Below are 22,565 nucleotides of genomic sequence, written 5' to 3' on the forward strand. Positions count from 1 at the left end.
AACACTAGGACCCTACATGCCTTTGCTGCCATTTGGAATGTTCTCTGTAGTGCTACTGTTTGCCTGTCATCTGAGACTTCTCTTGCTTTTACTTTGAAAATCAATCTAATAAATTTCTTCAATTTTATCTTCAAACATCTTCACTGATTCTTTTCAGCATTTAAATAATTACTGTAAATGGTGTGTGTGTATGTGTGTATGTGTGTCCATGTGACTCAGCCTCATTCTGTTCCTCCTACTATGTAGCATCTTATTCTTATTTTCCCATTCATTATTAAATGAACGATAACTCCTGCTCGTTACACTTCCTCTGCTTTTCTAAGTTTCTTTAATTCTCCTTGTTGGGCTCTTTGCCTGTCATGTTGTAAGTTCTTTACCAATATCTGATGATGCTTCTTTATGTATTACATCTGAATGAAGCCTTTAAGTGTTGACTGGAATGTCTTGTAGGAAAACATTACTCAGTCAACCTTCACCTGCCAGCATCACCATAATCCTGTTTATATTAGTAAGTGTTGAGTTGGCTCTTTTTCCTGGGTTCTTGTCTTGTCACAGCAAAGGATTGAAATGAAAGACCATGATAGCTCAAGCAGGCATGATTTATTGAGCAAGCAGCAAGTGTTGCACTCTGGAGACATGAGAATGGATCAACCCCCAAAGGAATGATTGCCTCCCAGTTTGGCTTCCCTTTTTTAATCCTTTGTTTTCTCCCCTGGGTGGGCAATAGGGTCTGACTGATTCAGCCCTATGCAAATAGGGTGTATGCCCAAGACCAATTGTGGAAGGGTGCATCTTGGGTGCATTTTCCTGCCTGAAGTCTTCACTTATGTACGAGGTTTTCTCTCTCTCTCTTTTTTTTTCTTTTCTTTGTTCACCCTCTGCTTGTGATCTCCTAGCTGCCAATTCCTCTGACTGCCATTTTAGACCCCTTTTTCCCTACTCTAACTGCTTAACAGCCGGCCAAGTCAGTATATTGGTTTCAAAATTAATGTGAGTTAAAAAAAGGGGAAAAAAATGTAAGTAAAGGAGACTGTCCAGGGAATTAAGTAGTATGATTTCTTCCCCTTTCTCCATTTTCTGAAAAGCTGACTTCAATAGTCAACAGAATATTAATATAGGGTTGAATATGTGATTTTAATTTCTAAGTGGTCTAAGTAGGTTTTTATCAGTTTTGGGGATTTCATGTGGGATTTTGAACAATTGGGAAGCCTCCAGTTTTACATTCAAAAAGGAATTGTGTTCTTTCTTCTGAGGCACACTGCTTCTCTAGGCCAGTTAAGTTTTTCCAGAGAATGATGGTATTGTCACCTACCTGGGATAGAAATGCCTGCAACCTAGAATTCAGGAATTAGATGGGGTGCTTTCACGGTATGGGCATATTTTCATTTGGCACATTATCCCAATCCTTATCTGTGACAGGATTCCCAAGTTCTGACTTAGAGACTATACTTGTTTCCTTCAAAATAGAATAGAATCAATTAGAATCAGTCTTCAGGTCTAACTTATCTTTAAACAGAGGTGAATACAATTCTGTTGTTTTTCAGTCCTTTCATTCTTCAGCTCCACACACACTCACCTTTTGTTACATGATTTTTCAACTTTGAAGGGCTACATGAGATTTTTATTAACCTACTGCTCAGAAGTATGTTCTTCTGCAGGCATGAACGTAACCTTCCTCATTTCTACATTATTTATTCCAATTGTTTTAGGTCTTCATACATGGTAATATGACTTAAAATTGTCTCCTAGTTTCATCAGAGTTGTTTCTTTTTCTCTATATTTAAGATGACTTTTAAAAGAAGGGGAAATATATGAAATACAGCTACTTGCATCAATACTGTGGATTTTTTAAAGCATTAATGTTGAGCAAAAGTTGCAGAAAAACATGTGGTTCCAATTATATAAAAGCAAATCCAATAAAAACAAAAACCATATTGTTTAAAGACATATGCATATGTTGTAATTTTAAAGGAAAACCTGGGAGTGATTACCATAGCCTGCAGAATAGTGAATGTATTGGAGTTAAAGAAGGAATAAAGGTAAAAAAAAAATTACTCAGAGAATATCACATATATTGGCAAAGTATAGCTATCCAGTCTTCTATGTATATAATATTTTATATTTTGTATTTACAAAGCTTTTGTATTTGTAATAAAAAAGTTTAAAATTAAAAAAAATAAAAGGGGAATCATAATGTCTTTATCTCACCAATTTAATACAGGAAATTTGTATTGCTTATATTTGTATTCATTAACATTTTTTTTCCTAGTTCTTCCCTCTGCCCACCCCGCTCCCCACTAGAAACAAACTCATCTCTGTATTTATAACTCTGTTTCTGTTTTGCTATGTTTCTTCATCTGTTTTGATTTTTAGATTCCCCTAACATGTAATTTCATCAATATTTGTCTTTCTCTTTGACTTAAAACAATATCCTCTAGGTCCATCCATGTCACAAGTGGCAAGATTCCATTCTTTTTTTTTTTTTAATGACTAAATAATATTTCATTGCATATATTTGCCACATCTTCTTTATCTATTCATCTATTTATGGGCATTTGAATTGCTTCTATGTCTTGGCTATTATAAATAACACTGCAATGAACAGAGAATGCGTATATGTTTTCTAATTAACATTTTTGTTTTTTTCATGTAAATACCCAGGAATGGAATTGCTGGATCATTTTGTAGTTTATTTTTAATTTTTGAGTAGTTCTCCGTAATGTGTTCTATAGTGGCTGCACCAGTTTACTTTCCCACCAACAGTGCACAAGGATGCCCTTTTCTCTACATCCTCAACAACACTTTTTGTTGTCTTTTTGATAACAGCCATTCTGATAGAGGTGAGATATCTTACTGTTACTTTGACTAGTAATTCCCTGATGATTATTGATGTTGAGAACATTTTCATGTGCCTGTTGGCCATGTGAACATCTTCCATGGAAAAATGTATATTCAGATCAACTGCCCATTTTAAACTAGACTCTGTTTGTTTGTTTTTTTTAATGTTGAGTTCTTTGTATATTTTCAGTATTAGCCACTTTTCAGATATATCATTTGCAAATAGTCTCTCCTATTCAGTAGGTGGCCATTTCTTGTTGTGGATAGTTTCCTTTGCTGTTGGAAAGTTTTTGCTTTGGTTCCCTGTGGTCTTATTGTCAGACCAGGACCAGGTGGACTGGAGTCGACGAAAAGAAAGAGAAACAGAAAGAAGGGTCAAAGAAGGATGCGGGGACCCAGGTCTCTAGTGGAGGTGTTTTATTAGCAGAAATGCAGGTTTATATATCTTTGGTGAAGTGACTACACAGGATGAAATGTCATTAATTGCAACACAATGAATAGTCTAATACATACAAGGTCGCTAATGCTGAAAGAAATCACAGAAGGGAGTAATTGAAAGGAATCCAAGTAGATTCCCTTTCTCATGATCTCAGTCCTGAGAACTGCTTTCAGCTCTACTCATTCTGGAATAGGAACCGATAAGAAGCAAAGAATCCTTGAGAAATGGCACACAAAGGAATAAAAGTACAACATATTGGATTCCTTAAAGTTAACCGTCCCCTGACAATTCCCCCTTTTTTATTATTTTTTGTAATTGGGGGTGACTGTCGATATTTTAGTGAAAAAGGCTCTGACCAAATGAGTCTGTTTAGTTTGATTAATTTTAGTTGAAAGGCATCAGTATAGTACGTGTATAACCATTAGGATAATTACTACTGTTACAATTCCAGATCCAATATTATACATAATGCTTTGCAACTATCCTTGAGGGTCTAGCCCAGACATTTGATCAGCTAGTTGTTCAGCTCAAGTTTCTAGATTATCGGAAGAAGGTAGATTTTTAGAGAAGGCTTCAAAGATTTATTTTTGTAATAATTGTACATTTAAGGAAGCATTATCATGTAAGTCTTGTAAATGAAATTTGATTTGTTCCCAATTGTAGGCAGTATAGTTGAACCGAACAGGAGTAATATAAAATTGAGTAGACTTCCAATCACATTTTAGCAAAGTTTGTTTTTGTATGTCTGTTGATTGATCTCTGACCCATTGGAGGGCTATTTTCATTTCCTGAATTTCATCTTGAATTTCTTCATTTATCTGAGCCTGAGTGGTCCACATAGTATGAGCATCTTTAGTCCAATTTTGGATAAAATTGTGTGTTTGAATTGAGGTTTGTAAGGCAACGCTGGCAACGGCAACAGTAGTCCAAATGGCTATTAATCCCAAAATGCTAAAAATTAGCCATCCAATGAATCGTTTAGATCATCCTAGTACTTTAGTATGTAACTGGGAAGCAAGTCCGGCCATGGGACCTTCTTCCCAGGGTCGTTGGAGATCTATTGGCAACCATAGGTTAAGTCGAGATAGAAGAATCAGAAGGGATTCATTTTTTATAGACATGGAGGAGTTAAGACAGATATATAGTTTGCAGTTTATACAAGTTACAGAACATAAAGTATTATTAGATTGCAAGTTTCCTATAGCTACAACAAAAGGAAGGGGAACACAAACTTGTATAAAATATGATTGATTATAGTGAAAGAAAGAATGACTAGAACTATGACTAGTCCCTGTGAAACATCCAGTCCAAGTTATAAGTTCTTCAGGCTCGCAGCAAGCTTCCAAATGTCCCATTGTTCAGGTCCAGTCAGCTTATTGAAGTTGACTCGAGGGCAAGGGGGTGCCATTCTACCATCATGCCAGCCTAAAAGTCCTTTGTCATGGTAATGTTCCATCGTAATACTGGTAATCTTCCATGCTACTTAAGTAGCATAATCACATTTTAGTGTTATTAATATCATTTGAACAGTCAGATAACCACATACCATGGGGTCCCCCAACTGATAATGGTGTAATTGTCCACAAATATCAATTTTTCTGACTTGGTTGGACAGCTGTCTCAACAAATAGTAGTATATTTAAAGTTCTTATAAGTAAACCCTTTGTATAATGTTTTTTGTCCTTTTTCTAGAGTTTCAGTAGTGTTGATATGGTTCTCATAAAAAGAAAGGGCAGTAAATAATCCAAGCAATGTCCGAAAGTCCTTTTTTGGAGGCAGGATGAAAGCCCAAGTTTGTCGGCTAATGTTTATGCATAACTCTGTTGGGCCCATGCATAAAGGAAGGATTTCATAACCTAGAGAAATATTAATTAGTTTCCCTCCTTCCTCAGGGTGTGAGGGCCCCTCCAGGCTCCAAGGAGGAGGCATATGTAGAGTCATTGGTAGATACGATTAGTCCTCTTTCTGTCCATTCTACAACCTGTAGTAAAGGGGGATCGGGTATATAAACCCAGTAAGTATGATTCATTAATTCAGCTTGAGCAGGGGAAGCAAAAGCAAGCAAAGCAAGCATAGTGACAAAAATATTTTCTGGATTCTGAGACATTCCCTGTTGAGAAACCAGATTTTTAGCTTGATTAGTAAGGGTTTTTATTTGTCCCCAAGTAGGGAGATCATGAGGTAGGTGACGTTGAGTGCGGCATTTTTTGGAAATCTCTAAAGCCACCATGGCTTGTACTGGAACTTCCTCTTCCCAGGGACTTCATCTTGTCCTCTCTATCTTGAACGCTGGTGGTTCCCCGGGGGTAGATCTTCTGAAGAAGGAGCCAACTGACTTCATTGGATCCATCTGGAGAAATATAAGCATACCTCTTTCTCTGTAATATTAATTTTCTAGATTTCCATTGTTTAGTCAACCTGTCTTGATACCAAATGGGCAGAGGAAGGGAGGTATCCTTTAATGCCTCAAAATGTTTTTCTGCTTTTGTCAAAATATTTACTTGCAGTAGGTTTAAAAAATTTAAAACAAATAAAACTGTAATAACAATAGTTATAAGTTTAGAGAATAGCTTATGTTGAACTCTAGTAAAATATTTTAGATAAGGAAGATAGTAATTTTAGATAAGGAAGATAGTAGTGTTCCTGTATATTCCCCCTTTTTTAATTTTTTAATTTGTAGTTTTAGTGTGTGATGAGCTCGTTTGATTATACCTTGTGTTTGTGGATTATAAGGAATATTTGTAATATATGTAATAGAAAATGATTGTAAAAATTGTTTGAAATGTTTAGAAATGTAGGCAGGCCCATTGTCTGTTTTTATAGAACTAGGAGTTCCTATTATAGTAAAACAAGTTAATAGGTGAGTTACAATGTGATGTGCAGTTTCATCTCAAAAAGATGTGGCCCAGATGAAAGAAGAGTTTGTGTCAATGCAGACATGTGAAAAAGAAGATGGAGAAAGTTCAGGGCAATGAAATATATCCATTTGTCATAATTTGTTAGGTTGTAATCCTCGAGGATTGGTATCTTGTGTAATGGGTCGAAAGTGTAAGGGTTTATAAGTAGAGCATTTATTAATGATTTCTTTAGTTTGGTGGTATGGAATCTTCCATATTTGGTGTAAGGAGCCAGCATTATTATGTAATAAGGTATGTTGCTCTTCAGGAGTAGCAAAAGAAATGATTTATCAGTTTGTTCATTATCATAAGTCATAGGGCCAGAAAGGCAGGAATGTGCTCAAATATGAGTAATATAGATGGGAGAAGTGTGTTTTTTAACAATAGATTGTAATTCGAACAAAAAGTTGTTGAATTATAGGGTGATTGGAGTTTATAATGGAGGTCTCTATATTTTTTAATACAAAAACTGAATATAAGGAATCAGAGACTATATTAAATAGGGTAAGGATGTAAGTAAATAACTTGAATGAGAGCATATAATTCATTTTGTTGAGCAGAATGAAATTTAGTATAAAAAATTTTATATTCTTTGAGAGACCAAAATGAGGCTTTAGCGTCTTTGGTTCCATCTATATAGAAAACATCAGCATGAGGTATGGGTTGTGAGCTGATAATGTGAGAGATAATAAATTCAGTATTTTTGAAGAAATTGCAAAGTTTGTTAGAAGGATAATGAAATGAAATTTCTCCAAAATATTCCAAAAAGGCTATTTGGAAATCAGTAGAAGTTTGTAATGTATTCTCAAATTGAGATTTATTAATAGGTATAACAATTGTGTAAGGATTGGAGCCAATTGATGTTTTAGTTTTATTTCTTCTATTGATAATAACTAGAGTGATTAAGGAGAAGGCAATGGCACCCCACTCCAGTACTCTTGCCTGGAAAATCCCATGGACGGAGGAGCCTGGTAGTCTGCAGTCCATGGGGTCGCAAAGATTCGGACATGACTGAGAGACTTCACTTTCACTTTTCACTTTCATGCATTGGAGAAGGAAATGGCAACCCACTCCAGGGTTCTTGCCTGGAGAATCCCAGGGATGGCAGAGCCTGGTGGGCTGCCGTCTCTGGGGTCGCACAGAGTTGGACACGACTGAAGCGACTTAGCAGCAGCAGCAGCAGCAGCAGCAGCAGAGTGATTAAATCAAGATAGGGTGTAAGTGATTTTGTCCCTCTAAAATGGGTATAGATCCATTTTATTGGGTATTCTAGTTGAGCAAGAAGGCTTGTAGGGGAATGGAGAGGGGGGAGTACAAATAATTCTAGAGGTAAATCAAGTCTAATTCGTGTAAGAAATTGTTGTAATTTATTCTGTATTAAATAAAGTTATTTTTGTGCCTCTTGGGATAATGAGTGAGGGCTATTTAAATTAGGATCACCTTTTAAAGTATAAGGAGGATCTAATCCAATTAATATCTCCTGAAAGTTTTTGAAAATAATTTAAAGTTGATAATTTATCAATATGAATTTGTGTTAGTTAGGGAATAATATGTTGTCTATTAATAATAAATCCTAAATAATGATAAGTTGTAGAAGTTTGAATTTTTTCAGGGGCAAGAAGAACTAAACAGCCCCTTGATGAAAGTGAAAGAGGAGAGTGAAAAAGTTGGCTTAAAGCTCAACGTTCAGAAAACTTAAGGTCATAGCGTCTGGTCCCATCACTTCATGGGAAATAGATGGGGAAACAGTGGAAACAATGTCAGACTTTATTTTTTGGGGCTCCAAAATCACTGCTGATGGTGATTGCAGCCATGAAATTAAAAGATGCTTACTCCTTGGAAGGAAAGTTATGACCAACCTAGATAGCATATTGAAAAGCAGAGACATTACTTTGCCAACAAAGGTCCGTCTAGTCAAAGCTGTGGTTTTTCCAGTGGTCATGTATGGATGTGAGAGTTGGACGGTGAAGAAAGCTGAGTGCTGCAGAGTTGATGCTTTTGAGCTGTGGTGTTGGAGAAGACTCTTGAGAGTCCCTTGGACTGCAAGGAGATCCAACCAGTCCATCCTAAAGGAGATCAGTCCTGGGTGTTCATTGGAAAGACTGATGTTGAAGCTGAAACTCCAATACTTTGGCCACCTCATGCGAAGAGATGACTCATTGGAAAAGACCCTAATGCTGGGAAGGATTGGGGGCAGGAGGAGAAGGGGACGATAGGGGACGATAGAGGACGAGATGGTTGGATGGCATCACCGCCTCAATGAACATGAGTTTGGGTAGACTCTGGGAGTTGGTGATGGGCAGGGAGGCCTGGCATGCTGCGGTTCATGGGGTCGCAAAGAGTCAGACACGACTGAGCAACTGAACTGAACTAAACTGGAGTAATCCAGAGCCTTTTAAGTATTGTTGGGCTATATTGAACATGTGTTGAGTTTCTAAAATAGATGGAGCTGAGAACAATATATCATCCATATAATGAATAACAAGAAAATTTGGAAATTGTTTTTGTATAGGTTCTAGGCTGTTAGCTACATAATATTGACATATGGTGGTAGAATTCATCATACCTTCAAGTAATATAGTCTATTGGTATCTTTTATGAGGCCCGGTGTGATTAGGATAAGGAAGAGAGAAAGCAAATCTCTCTTGGTCTAAAGGATGTAAAGGTATATTTAAAAAGCAGTCTTGTAAATCAATAATAATAATATGCCAGTTTTGAGGAATAATGGTAGGTGTTGGGATTCTTGGTTGTAATGTACACATCAGTTTCATAGATGCATTAACTTTTCTAAGGTCTGTTAAGAGATGCTATTTGCTAGATTTCTTTTTTATAATAAAATGGGAGAGTTCCAAGGGGAATAAGATTTTTCAATATGTTTTAATTTTAATTGTGTATCTATAAATTCTTTAGTAGTTTGTAATTTCTCTTTTGTAAGGGGCCATTGTCTTGTCTAAATAGGTTTGTCATTTTCTTTTAGTTATTTTAATAATTGTTTTGTTTGTTAAATGAGTAGAGGCCTCTAAGAAAAATGTGGAATGTATATTTGAGTTTGTTATTGCATAAGTAAATCTCTTCCTATTAGATTAAGGGGTGCATCTATTATGTAAGGTTGTAATGTAGCAGGTTGGCCTTTTGGTCCCTCATAAGGATAAATTTGAATATTTTGATAAATTTCTTGTATATTGGTTTGGGAAACTCCTATAATTTGGTAAGACCTTTTCTGTATAGGCCAAGATTTGGGCCATAAGTGTTTGGAAATAATAGTGATGTCAGATCCAGTATTGAGGAGACCAGAAAAATTTTTTACCATTAATTGTGATATTTATATTTGGTTAGGCATATTCAGGTACTAATGATGTCCATAAGGATTGTTTTTGATCTGTATTGTATATCATGAGAGGAGTTACTAGCAGTATAAGGTAAAAGAAGTAATTGGGCAATTTTATTTCCTTTTTTAAATTGCTATAGTATTTGAGATAACATCATAATTTAAATTTCTCCCTTATAATCTGTATCAATTATTCCAGGGTGAACAGTAATTCCTTTAGAAGTCAAGCTAGATTTGGCCAAGTAAAAGGCTGAAAGTTTGTAGAGGTAGGGGTCCAAAAAGTCCAGTAGGTATTCTAGAAGGGATTGTTTGAGGGAAAAGGAGAAAATCGTTTAGGACTGATATATCGATGGCAGTATTGCTGGATGTTGAAGGTTTGAGGGAAAAGATAGAAACTTTTTTATTATTTTAATTTTTTCTGCATGTTTCTTAGGGTAATCCTTTTTTTTTTTTAATATGGGTCTTATCCCCATATGCAAAATATCTTTTTATTTCCCTTTTTAAAAGTAGTAGCCATTGTTTCATTTAACATTTCAGAAGTGATTTGGTTCCAGGGAGTGCCAGCTCAAGCATTAAAATTGGCATGATATCGAGCCATATCTTGAAACCACATAGACCATTGAAGATATTCTTCTGGTTTAAGGAGAGTTAATTCCGGGACCAAAGATAGGTTTCAGTCATTAAAAGCTTTGTGTGCAAAATTTTATTTAAAGTGACAGAACAGAGAAAGTTTCTGTTATATATATCAAAAAAAAAGGAGGGGGGTAGAAAGAGTATTTGTCCCATTAGTTTAAGTGGGACCTTATATATATTTTTAACTAGTTGTTGAGTATAGGTAAAAAGAATATCTCAATGTTGTAAGAGTTCTAGTAGGCCCTTTCCCAAGAGTATGCTGCTAAGTCACTTCAGTCGTGTCCAACTCTGTGCGACCCCATAGACGGCAGCCCACCAGGCTCCCCTGTCCCTGGGATTCTCCAGGCAAGAACACTGGAGTGGGTTGCCATTTCCTTCTCCAATGCATGAAAGTGAAAAGTGAAAGTGAAGTCGCTCAGTCGAGTCCGACTCTTCACGACCCCATGGACTGCAGCCTACCAGGCTCCTCCATCCATGGGATTTTCCAGGCAAGAGTACTGGAGTGGGTTGTCATTGCCTTCTCCGTCCCAAGAGTATATCCAGAGATAATTTTGGCACAAGATTATCCAGGGAGAACAGATTCCAGATAAGGTCTCTGGGCAAGATATATTGTTGCTGTGCAATCAGGGGTACAAGTCTTGAGATACAAGTTCTCAAGCAGATTTGTTACAATTATAATCATTAAGATAAAGCCTAAGAAAAGCATTTCCATGAGTAAGACATTGTGGTGTGTAATCATTAGTTCTGGACCTAAAGAAAGGTCAGTTTTCTGGCAAGATACATTGTTGCACAGGGCTTAAGGAAAGCATTAGTGAAAACCTTTGTTTCCTCTTTATAGGGCCCTGGACTGTTTGCTTAAGCTTTAACTCTTTCATTTCCTCCTGCTTTTAGGAGAATATGGTTGTCAGGGAAAGGGGTGGAGAAATTATTCCATAACTTTTTCCTGTTGTAAAGGGGTGTAGACCCTAAATTGTTGAGGCAATATATTTTCTTTACCCTCATATTGAGGATCTTTTGATCCAGGGGCCCCAAGTAATAGTTGGAAGAGCCTGTGGCAATCGTAAGAGCTTGAATAATCATTTGTAAGTTAAATGCTTCAAACCTCTTAGATATAAAATTCATTATATAATTACAAATATAAAAAGCAAACAGCAAGAATAAGATGACTACAATTATCACAGTCAAGATAGTTTTCCACCATTTGGAGATAAGCCTCTATTTGCTGACATGAAACTGAAAGTCTTTGAACTTTAAATAAATGATGAAGTAAAGTAGAAAAATGGTGGGGCTTTCCAGCCTTTTGTCCCATAACCCTGCACTTACCTGACATCAGTAGGTCTTAGTCACTTTGTCCTGAATACCTTGAATTCCTGTGTCCTTGTTCGGGCGCCACTTGTGGTCTTCTTATCAGACCGGGACCAGGTGGACCAGAATCCCCGAAAAGAAAGAGAGACAGAAAGAAGGACGCGGGGGACCAGGTCTCTAGTGGAGCAAGGGTATTTTTATTAGCAGAAATGCGGGTTTATAAATCCTTGGTGAAATGATTACACAGGATGAAATGTCGTTAATTACAACACAATGAATAGTCTAATACATACAAGGTCGCTAATGCTGAAAGAAATCACAGAAAGGAGTAACTGAAAGGAATCCAAGTAGATCCCCTTTCCCATGATCTCAGTCCTGAGAGCTGCGTTCAGCTCTACTCGTTCCAGAATAGGAACTTAAGGAACAGAGAATCCTTGAGAAATGGCACACAAAGGAACAAAAGTACAACATACTGGATTCCTTAAAGTTAACCGTCCCCTGACAATTCCCCTTGCGTGAGGAGACTTATCCAAAAAGTATTACTGAGATTGATTTCAAATAGAATACTATCTCTGTTTTCTTTTACAAAGTTTATTTCAAGACCTATATTTAAATCAGTATTTTTAATTTATTTTTTGTGCGTGGTGTAAGAGAGTAGTCCAATATGATTCTTTTGCATGGTATCTTTCCAGTTTTCCCAGCACCATTTACTGAAGTGGCTGTCCTTTTTGTTATTGTATATTCCCACCTCCTTTATCATAGGTTTATCAACCATGTAAGTATGGGTTCATTTCTGACCTTTCTATTCTGCCCCATTGACATGTGTGTCTGTTTCTGTGCCAGTATGGTACTGTTTTGAATACCTTAGCTTTATAGAATAGTTTCAAATCCGGTAATATGATACCTCCAGCTTTGTTTTTCTTTCTCAAAACTGTTTTGGCTGTTCAGTTCGTTTGTATTTCCTTATAAATTTTAGAATCATTCATTCTAGTTCTGTGAAAACTACCATCGTTATTTTGATAGGAATTGCATTGAATCTGTAGATTGCCTTTGGTAGTGTAGTATTTTAACAATATTAATTCTTCCAATCCATGAACACGGTATATTTTTCCATCTGTTTGTGTTGTCTTCAATTTCTTTCATTAGTTTCTTATAGTTTTCTGAGTATAGGCCTTTTACTCCCCTAGGTTGGTTTATTCCTAGGTATTTTATTCTCATTGATGTTATTATAAATGGAATTTTTTTCTCTTTCTGATAGTTTGTTGTTATATAAAAATGCAGTGGGTATCTGTATATTAATTTTATATCCTGCAACTTTACTGAATTCATTGATGAGCTATATTGCTTTTAAATTAATTGATATTTTTTGGAGGAATTTTTAAACTGATAAGATAAAAATATAGGAGAATTAAGATCACTGGAATATTCAAAATTACTTTTTCCAAGAGTGGAGAATGGTAATAAGGCATGTTTAAATTTGAAATATTTTTAAAAGGGACAAGAAGGAGGTTTAGCATCAGACACAAATAGATATCAAAGAAATAAATATGAGGCTGGAGAACAAGGAAAATTTCATTTGGTTTTGAAATTTGGATTGCAAATCATAAAGACCTCAGGAAGATTCCTCAGAAAGATGTTTCTGATCAGTGAAAAGTGAAAGAAAAGTTAATATATGTGCATACACTATCACATATCCATACAGACACACATTTTATACATTTAATGTAAGGTGACTGATGGATAATTTGATGTGTCAACTTGACTAGGCCATCATACCCAGATTTTAGTCAACCACCAGTCTAGACGTTGCTGCCATGGTATTTTTTTCAGATGTTATTAACATTTAAATCAGTAGCCTTTGAATAAAGCAGATTACTCTCCATAATCTCGGTGGGCTACATCAAATCAACCAAAGGCTGAGGTCTCCATGCAAGAAGAATCTCTGCCAGCAGACTATCTTCAGACTTCAGCTCCAATATTAATTCTTCCCTGAGTCTCCAGTCCTACAGATTTTGGTCTTGCCAATCCCCACAATGGTTTGAGTCAAAATAAAATAAATCTCTCTCAATATATTTACACATTCTATTGGTTCTGTTTTTCTTAAGAATCTTGAATAATATAAAGACCACTGGGATTTTTTATAAGAAGTCTTTCCCCTACCCCCTGCATTTTTTTCTTTCTTTCTTTCTTTTTTTTTTTTACATAGTATGAAAAGTTAGAGTCTCTACAAAAATCAGTCCATGTGTTACTCCAGATTCTGATGTGGCTTTAGTAGAAATTTGTTGTGATATTAACTAACGGCCACTGCTGTTCATGCAGATTCCTAGACCTCATGGGTGGCAAAGATGGTTGAATAACTACAAACTGAAGTATCAATGCATTGGCAGACTGTGCAGCAGGCTCTGGCTTCTGCATCAGTCACCTGAAGGGGGCCTGGCTACAGGATCTTGTGGAAGTGCAAGGCAGATAATGCCAACTGTCATCAAATAGGGTAGGAGGGGGAAGGAAGAAGGAGTTTGTGGTTAAAATAAGACATATGTTCCTCTACCACTTACTACCCCCATGGGATGGTGTCAGGCATAATAATTCAAGGGGTAGCTATGAAGTTGCCCTATGAAATTGAGCTTATTTGAAAACTGTGGCTAGCTTAGAAAAGTACTTGCTCTAATTTCTCCCTCACTTTATGTCCTTTTTTTCCCTCACTTTTGTTTCCTTGTGATTATAATACTCAATTAACTGTAAGCACCCATGCTTTTGCCCCACATCAATTTATTTTGCATAGGACTCAGGGTTGGATAGGGATTCTGGGAATTGTACAGTATTTTTTCTTAGTAAATCACAATTCTACACTTTAGTAAGACATAAAGGTATATCTGCTGCATCTGAGATGAATGCCATAAATGTTAAAGTATATAAATGTCAATTACTGCAGGTTGGCAGGGTCAAATGAATATAATGATATAATGAATTCAAGAATAAAATGTGTCATTTATTGTTAGGAAAATACAAATAAAAAGGTGAACTACATTTTTTTTGAACCAAAACTATTAAGTAACATGTATATCTTGGATGATGCATTCTTAAAGGTAATAAAATATGCAGTTATGGAAAAATTAATTTCAAAATTAATTTCAAAGTTTTTCTTTCACGTTTTTCTTAAATTTGATATCCTAGCTGAGAATTAAGTATAAAAATGCAATTCAGATTCCACTATTGCATTCTCCAGAAAAATTAGCAGAACTTCTTTTGTGCATATTGCTTTATAGTCTGTAGTGTGCATAACATTTTGTTAGCATTGACTATACTAGAAAACAATATTTATTGCCAGATATTAGTGCCAATTCCAAGAATAACTGGGTTACCCCTGGGATTGAATAATTCTAATTTTCAAATCCATGCTCTGAAAGATTTTTAAGGGTTACTTACATTAAAATATGAAGATGTGAGGAAAAAAAATGATTTTTATGGGAAAAGTCACTTTCAGAATTAAATCTCTAATAACATGTATTATGGTATCCCTGACCCAGCCCGTTACAAGATCTCTTCTTCATCTTCCTATTCCACTCTATCCATCCTTTCATAATGCTTTCCTGAATCATTTTGAGTCTTTCATAACTTAAAAGTTTAATTTCTGGAAGTACTTTTTTCCTACCTCTAATCCAAACTGAGGTTTACCCATTTAGTTCCTCTGTTCAAAGTCACTAAGTTCTCTGTATAATTGCTAAAACTTCTCAATTTTAAAATTTATTTGCTGAATAAACAGAGTCTCAGAGAAGAGGTGATACCCTCCTCCTGGGCTTTAATCCTCCTGAGTGGTAGGATCAAAAATAAATTTAGGATCTTATTTTAGCATTTGAGGGCCAGAAGCTTTGGAGGTTCATTGAACACAATGTATCAATCTACATAATCCATGTTGATTATGAAAAGATCTTTTATTAGCTATAATTAAAATCATTATTCTGCTTATGGGCTTCCCTGGTGGTGCAACTGGTAAAGAATCCTCCTGCGAAGTGGGAGACCTGGGTTCAATCTCTAGGTGGGGAAGATCCCCTGGAGAAGGGAACGGCTACTCACTCCAGTATTCTGGCCTGAAGAATTTCATGGACTATCCATGGGGTCAAAAAGAGTCGGGCACAACTGAGTGACTTTCACTTTCACTCTTCTACTTATGCACCATTTCTTATATAATTCTTTTTCTTTCCCATTTTTATTTCTCTTAACCATACACCCCCTTAGCATGATTATTTTTGTTCCATAAAGTAATTACCTCTAAAGATTGTTCTGAAAATATATTTAAAGATCATGTGCTTTGAGGCTACAGAAAGGCCATGGTACAAAGTATAAAGATAAAAAAGGTATAGGCAGGGTTAGAGTGGGGAAGTCTTGACCAGCAGTAAGAAATTCTGATCTTTATTTTTCTCGTAGATAACAGAAGGAGGGAAAATGTAGGCTTTTGAGAAAAATGTGATATAATTATATCTGAACTTGAGAAACTAACCTGGTATCCGTGCAGTGGACAAGAGTAGACAGAGCACGGCAATAGCGTGACTGAATGAGAAACTAAGAACTGGGAGTGTTTGAACTCGAAACAGGAGATGAGGATGTCCTAAAGGATATGACCTCCCCATTTCCTCTTAACAGAAAATGATTCAGTGTTCAGAGAAAATCTCTACTCTCAATGGTTGTGTCTCTTAAACCAAACTGTGAAATTGGCAACGTTTGCTTTTTGAGTTTCCCTTAGGGCTGCCCATCATCCCTTGTTTCTTTGATAAGGTCTCTTATTTTTCCACACTATGAAATCCTGACCTGAAAAGCTTGTGATAAGCTTACTTCATAAAAAAATGCACAAATAACAAATAATGTTCATTATATCACACTTGCCAGGACTTTGAAATTTAAGAAGGAATATTTATGAATTGTTCATGAGTCATGGGGGTCTTAGGCATCATCCAGCATATGAGGTGATTTTTGAGGGTATATGGGGGTCTCTAATATTTCCCCTTAAGATTGAATCACGTAGGTAAGATTATTATAGATATGTATAAGTTGTATCATATCAACACAATGCATACAAGAATATAATAAAATAGGAAATAGAAAGCTGGGTTTTCACGTCACCTTAGGTGTTGAGAAGTTTGGTTAACTTCTTTAGGCCTCAATGGTCCTGATTAGCAAAATACAATCTCTTAACTCTTTGCTTTGGAAGTCTATGTTTAGTTCTCGTCCTACTTTTAAAATTCTAAGTTTGTGAGCTATGGTTTAACTATTAGAGGTTTGGACTGAAAAATAAAGACTATTAATATTAAGGACACAATTTATTGACACCAGCATATTAAAAGAACAGTTCCGTTCAGTTCAGTAGCTCAGTTGTGTCCACTCTTCGTGAAACCATGGACTGCAGCATGCCAAGCATCCCTGTCCATCACCAACTCCCAGAGTTTACTCAAACTCATCTCTGTTGAGTTAGTGATGCCATCCAATCATCTCATCCTCTGTCATCCCCTTCTCTTCCGGCCTTCAATCTTTCCCAGCATCAAGGTCTTTGATAAGGAGTCAGTTCTTCACATCAGGTGGCCAAAGTATTGGAACTTCAGCTTCAACATCAGTCCTTCCAATGAACACTCAGGACTGATCTCCTTTAGGATGGACTGGCTGGATCTCCCTGCAGTCCAAGGGGCTCTCAAGAGTCTTCTCCAACACCACAGTTCAAAAGCATCAATTCTTCGGTGCTCAGCTTTCTTCACAGTCCAACTCTCACATCCGTACATGACTATTGGAAAAACCATAGACTTGACTAGGCGGACCTTTGTTGGCAAAGTAATGTCTCTGCTTTTTAATATGCTATCTAGGTTGGTCATAACTTTCCTTCCAAGGAGTAAGCATCTTTTAATTTCATGACTGAAGTCACCATTACAGTGATTTTGGAGCCCAGAAAAAGAAAATCTGCCACTGTTTCCACTGTTTCCCCATTTATTTGCCATGAAGTTATGGGACTGGATGTCTTGATCTTAGTTTTCTGAATGTTGCATTTTAAGCCAACTTTTTCACTCTCCTCTTTCACTTTCATCAGGAGACTCTTTAGTTCTTCTTCACTTTGTGCCATCAAAGTGGTGGTGTCATCTGCATACCTGAGGTTACTGATATTTTTCCCGGCAATCTTGATTCCAGCTTGCGATTCATACAGCCCAGCGTTTCTTGGTAGGTTACAAAAAAAGGACAGGCAAATTAATCAACTGATTCCTGGGACAGTGGTGAAAGTGAAAGTCTCTCAGTTGTGTCAGATTCTTTGAGACCCCATGTATTATACAGTCCATGGAATTCTCCAGACCAGAATACTGGAGTGGGTAGCCTTTCCCTTCTCCAGAGGATCTTCCCAACCCAGGGATCGAACCCAGGTCTCCCGTGTTGCAGGCAGATTCTTTACCAGCTAAGCCACAAGGGAACCCCAAGAATATTGGAGTGGGTAGCCTATCCTTTCTCAAGTGGATCTTCCCAACACAGGAATTGAACCAGGGTCTCCTGTATTGCAGGCAGATTTTTTACCAACTGAGCTATCAGTGAAGCCCAAGGGATGGGCGTAGAAACTTACATATAAAATTATTGATAATTTATTAATGATTAGACAAAAATCCCCAAGTTATAAACAGTGGCAACTCACTAATTTCCAGGGTTATTTTCTAGTAGTATCATATCACTTTGTGTCTTATAGTAAAATACCCTTACCTTTTACAATTCCTTACTTTTCTTCAGAATATTTCTCATTGTTTTAAAATATATCTTTTTGTCTCATTATTACTTGCTTTTCTAGTTCTGCCATGATTTCCACAGAAAGGAGAGGGTTACTTCTTACCCTCCAGTGTATCTCTTATGCCTAAAACAAAGTCCGGCACTTAGTCAACATTTGATATTTCTTGGAAGAATGTTGCAAAACTGGAAACATGGAGAAAATATTCCAATAGTTTAATTATTGAAAGCTCACAACTTTTGAAAATTATTACAACATATACCAGAGGTTAGTAAATTTAAAATGAAAAGTATATTATAATTCAACTGTTTAAAATATGAAATCTGCAAATATGACATAGTAATTATGAGTTACAACTACCCAGGGGGGAAGGAAAGGACCCCTGCTGGGTTCAGAGAGAGCTAAATTACATTCATAAAGAAAATCAGAATGAATTTTGTTAATATAAAGCAAGCATGGTTAAGTCAGTAAGATAGGAAGATCGCCTCCTTACTATCTCTGGGAGCTACCTGCTGTGTATACTAAAGTTATAATGTAATTTTCTCTGAGTCTCAATTTCTTTATTCTAAGAATGGAATTAAAAGTCCTGTTTTGCCTAGCTCACAAGGATAGAGATACTGCAATATTTAAATATGATAATATATTAAAAAGATAAAAAGGCTATACAAAATATATTTGAAGTTTTTCAGCTTAAAAGATCTAAAAGCTATTTTATTCAAATAATCAAAAATAACCAAATACATAAGAAAAGTTTTTAAAATAATAAGTTTAATGGAAATGATATCAGTAGGTTTTGGGGGTGGGAGGAGACTGAAAACACTTACCTTTATTAGCAACGTCTATATTTTGCAGCTGGACTTGTTTGCACTTTCAGTCCAATTTCTCCTTAACTTCACTGAAGGAATTAGAGAGCTTTATATTTAATAAAACTTATCAACCAAGGCAAAATAGATATTGAAACAAAAGCTAAAAGGATTACCTAAAACAATGTTATTTGTATGAAAACTTTTTGGACTTTCTGTCCTTATATAGAGTTAAACCACGTACTAGCACAGTTTTTCAGAATAATTTTGTCAGTTGATTACCATGCTTCTTGTTCTTTTTCTTTAGAATTATGGTGAGTTTGCTAATGTCTTCTAAACATGCTCCAAGATTTTTAAAAATTAAAAAAAAAAAATGACACGGAAGTAGACAAATTTTCCAGACCCTTTTTTTCTTTCTCTCTTCTCTTCTTATTTCTCCCTTTTCTCCTATGTCTTCCTCTATTCTGATAAACTACCACTATAAACATTTAGGTATGCATATCCATATCATTGTGTGTCTTACAGGACATATTATACCTTACATATGTAGAACAATTTGTGTCATAACATTTCCTTAAAATGTTTGTGATGTGCTTAGAGCAAGGCCTTGTTTATCTTGTAGATTTAGAAAGCTATGATTCCCAAATTTGTACCTGAAATTTTCCTAATATCTGATATAACTGAAAATATGTAAACCATTGCTGTTCTTTAATAGTATCTCTCTTCATTGTTTTATTTGTTTGCTTTATACTAAGAGTTATTCATAGCTAATTATGTGCAAGTCACTATTCTAAGCAGAGTAGATTTCTGTTAATATGCATAACAAACCTTTTTTTTCCTGCTTTTTTAGAGATATAATTAACATGTAATATTGTATATATTTGATGTGTTCAAGCTATTAATTTGATATTCGTATGTATTGCAAAATGATTACTCTCATAGTGTTAGCTAACGCAGGTTTCCAATGCTTTCTGAAAGTATCCCTTTGACACTTTTGCTAAATTGAAATGGTCTGAAGCAAAGGGTGTTGCCCTTCTTTCCAAAAATTCCAGTCAGGCCAGTTGGCTCTTAAAAAAGATCTATATTAGTACATAATGGCTTTTTTCTTAAAAGTAAAAATCCTCTTTAGATTTTCTTCAGTTAGTGAAGACAGGTACTGAAGTAACTGCTGTGTTGGAAACTTTCAGGTATGTGTTTGTGTATGTGCATAGTTGTGTCTGACTCTTTGCCACCCCATGAACTGTAGCCCACCAGGCTCCTCTGCCCATGGAAATCTCTAGGCAAGGATACTGAACTGTTTCCCCTTTTATAGTTGTTAGCATTTGCCATATGTATTGAATTGTTCCTATGTTGGATTCATATGTCTTTATAATTGTTATATCTTCTATTGGATCGATCTCTTGATCATTATGTAATGTCCTTCCTTATCTTTTCTCACGGTCTTTATTTTATAGTCTCTATCTGATGTGAGATTGCTATTCCTGCTTTCATTCTGCCTGCAGCCATGAAATTAAAAGATTTTTGCTCCTTGGAAGAAAAGCTATGACCAACCTAGACAGCATATTAAAAGGCAGAGACGTTATTTTGCCGACAAAGGTCCTTCTAGTCAAAGCTATGGTTTTTCCAGGAGTCATGTATGAATGTGAGAGTTGGAGTATCAAGAAAGCTGTGCACCAAAGAGTTGATGATTTTAAACTGTGGTGTTTGAGAAGACTCTTGAGAGTCCCTTGGACTGCAAGGAGATCCAACCAGCCCATCCTAAAGGAAATCAGTCCTGAATATTCTTTGGAATGACTGATGCTAAAGCTGAAGCTCCAATACTTTGGCCACCTGATGCGAAGAACTGACTCCTTAGAAAAGACCCTGATGCTGGGAAAGATTGAAGGTAGGAGGAGAAGGGGACAACAGAGGATGAGATGATTGGATGGCATCACCGACTCGATGGACAGGAGTTCGAGCAAGCTCTGGGAGTTGTTGATGGGGAAAAAAGCTGGTGTGCTGCTGTCCATGGAGTCGCAAAAGAGTCAGAAACAACTGAATGACTGAACTGAACTGATTGGTCCTACTTTCTTTTGATTTACTTTTGCATAAACTCTTTTACCAGCCATGACTTGTGGATACCACCAGGAATGTTGAGTGCAGGATGAATTGAGAAAGTAGCATTGACATATACACACTGTCATGTGTAAAATAGTGGGAAGTTGCTAAATAACATAGGAAACCCAGCCTGGTGTTCTGTGATGACCTAGAGGGGTGGGTTAGGGTGAGAGGCGGAGGGCTCGGGAGGAAAGGGATATATGTATGTAATTATGACTGATTCACATTGTTGTATAGCAGAAACCAACACAAAATTGTAAAGCAATTTTACACCAATTAAGAAAATAAGTAAAATTTAAAAAAGAATAGAGCAGGTTGTCATTTCCCACTCCAGAGTATGTTCCTGACCCAGGGATCTAACACACTTCTCCTGTGCCTCCTACATTGGCAGGCAGATGTTTATCTCCATGCCACTTGAGAAGCCCCATACATTAGATTCCCCAGAACTTATTCATTTTAAACTAGACATTTGTTCTCTTTGACAATGTCTCCCATTTTCTCCATTCTCCAGCCTCTGGTAACCATCATTCTAGTCTCCATTACTCTGAGTTCAGCTTTTTTAGATTTCACATATAAGGGATATCGTATAATAATTGTCTTTCTCTGTCTTGTTTACTTCTTGCATTGCAGTTCTTATTGTAGATATATTACTATCCCATTTACAAAAAAAATAAACTGAGTCACCAAGATATAATTATTAATTATCACAAAGAAATTTTATCTTAAAATAATGTTAAGCATTTATTAACTTTAATATATTGTTTTATTCTACAAGCAGAAACTATTAAATCAAGAATAAAATTAATGACCATGCAAAATTGGTGTCAGGACAAAGACTAGTTTATTTGTGGTACTTGCTATCCAATAATTATAGCATTTGAGATTACATATTTATGGCTATGTCTCTATCTATCTCATTCCATCTATCTGCTTTGGAGTCAGATTGTGAATTTACATATTGAACAGTCCAGTGGGAAATATATTTAACTTTTCTAAGTTGCAATTTCTTCATTTGCAAAAATAGAAATTAGAGGAAAATAATCAGAAAAAGGATGGAAGAGATGAAGATAAAAAAAAAAAAAAAGCATTATAGGATGTGCCTTAAAGTGGTCATTCTCAGCTGGAGTTGATTTTTCTCCCCAGAGAACATTTGACAGTGACTGGAGACATTTTTGGTTATCACAACTCGTGTGGGGGGTGTAGTATTGGTGTCTAGTGAGTAGATCCCAGAATGATGTTAAACATTCAACAATTCACAGGACAACACCCGACAACAAAGAATTATCTTGTTCAACATGTGAATAACGTCAAGTTTAAGAAAGTCTGACTTAGACAAAAATGTTATAAGGATTACAAGTTAACACATTTAAAAAAAAAAATTTAGTGGCATATTGGAGCCACCTCATACCAGCTTGTGAGAATAGATTTTTTCACATATCTGACTGACTTCTATTGATTGATAATTTATTATTAGGTTGAA

At 36.0% G+C, this 22,565-nt stretch overlaps 1 protein-coding gene across 8 annotated transcripts in view; it reads left to right on the forward strand.

The window, feature by feature from the left end:
* LOC145522953 (uncharacterized) overlaps positions 1-22,565 on the forward strand; it is a 252,008-nt gene that overhangs the window by 52,875 nt on the left and 176,568 nt on the right. For 2 of the 8 annotated variants that reach the window (XM_081532397.1, XM_081532358.1), the window contains one exon: positions 18,249-18,452. The exons of 4 other annotated variants lie outside the window; for them this stretch is intronic. Coding sequence is in view for 3 of the 4 variants with exons in the window: in XM_081532358.1 (XP_081388484.1) it covers positions 18,249-18,315 (67 nt within the window). In the remaining variant the exon portion in view is untranslated. Of the gene's footprint in view, positions 1-2,661; positions 2,841-18,248; positions 18,453-20,442; positions 20,874-22,565 lie in introns of all 8 variants that reach the window. 2 more of the 8 variants (XM_081532376.1, XM_081532347.1) reach the window with 2 other exon arrangements.

Source organism: Giraffa tippelskirchi, chromosome 2 (assembly GCF_054371585.1).
Source record: "Giraffa tippelskirchi isolate mGirTip1 chromosome 2, T2T-mGirTip1v1.2.pri, whole genome shotgun sequence".
Taxonomy (NCBI): domain Eukaryota; kingdom Metazoa; phylum Chordata; class Mammalia; order Artiodactyla; family Giraffidae; genus Giraffa; species Giraffa tippelskirchi.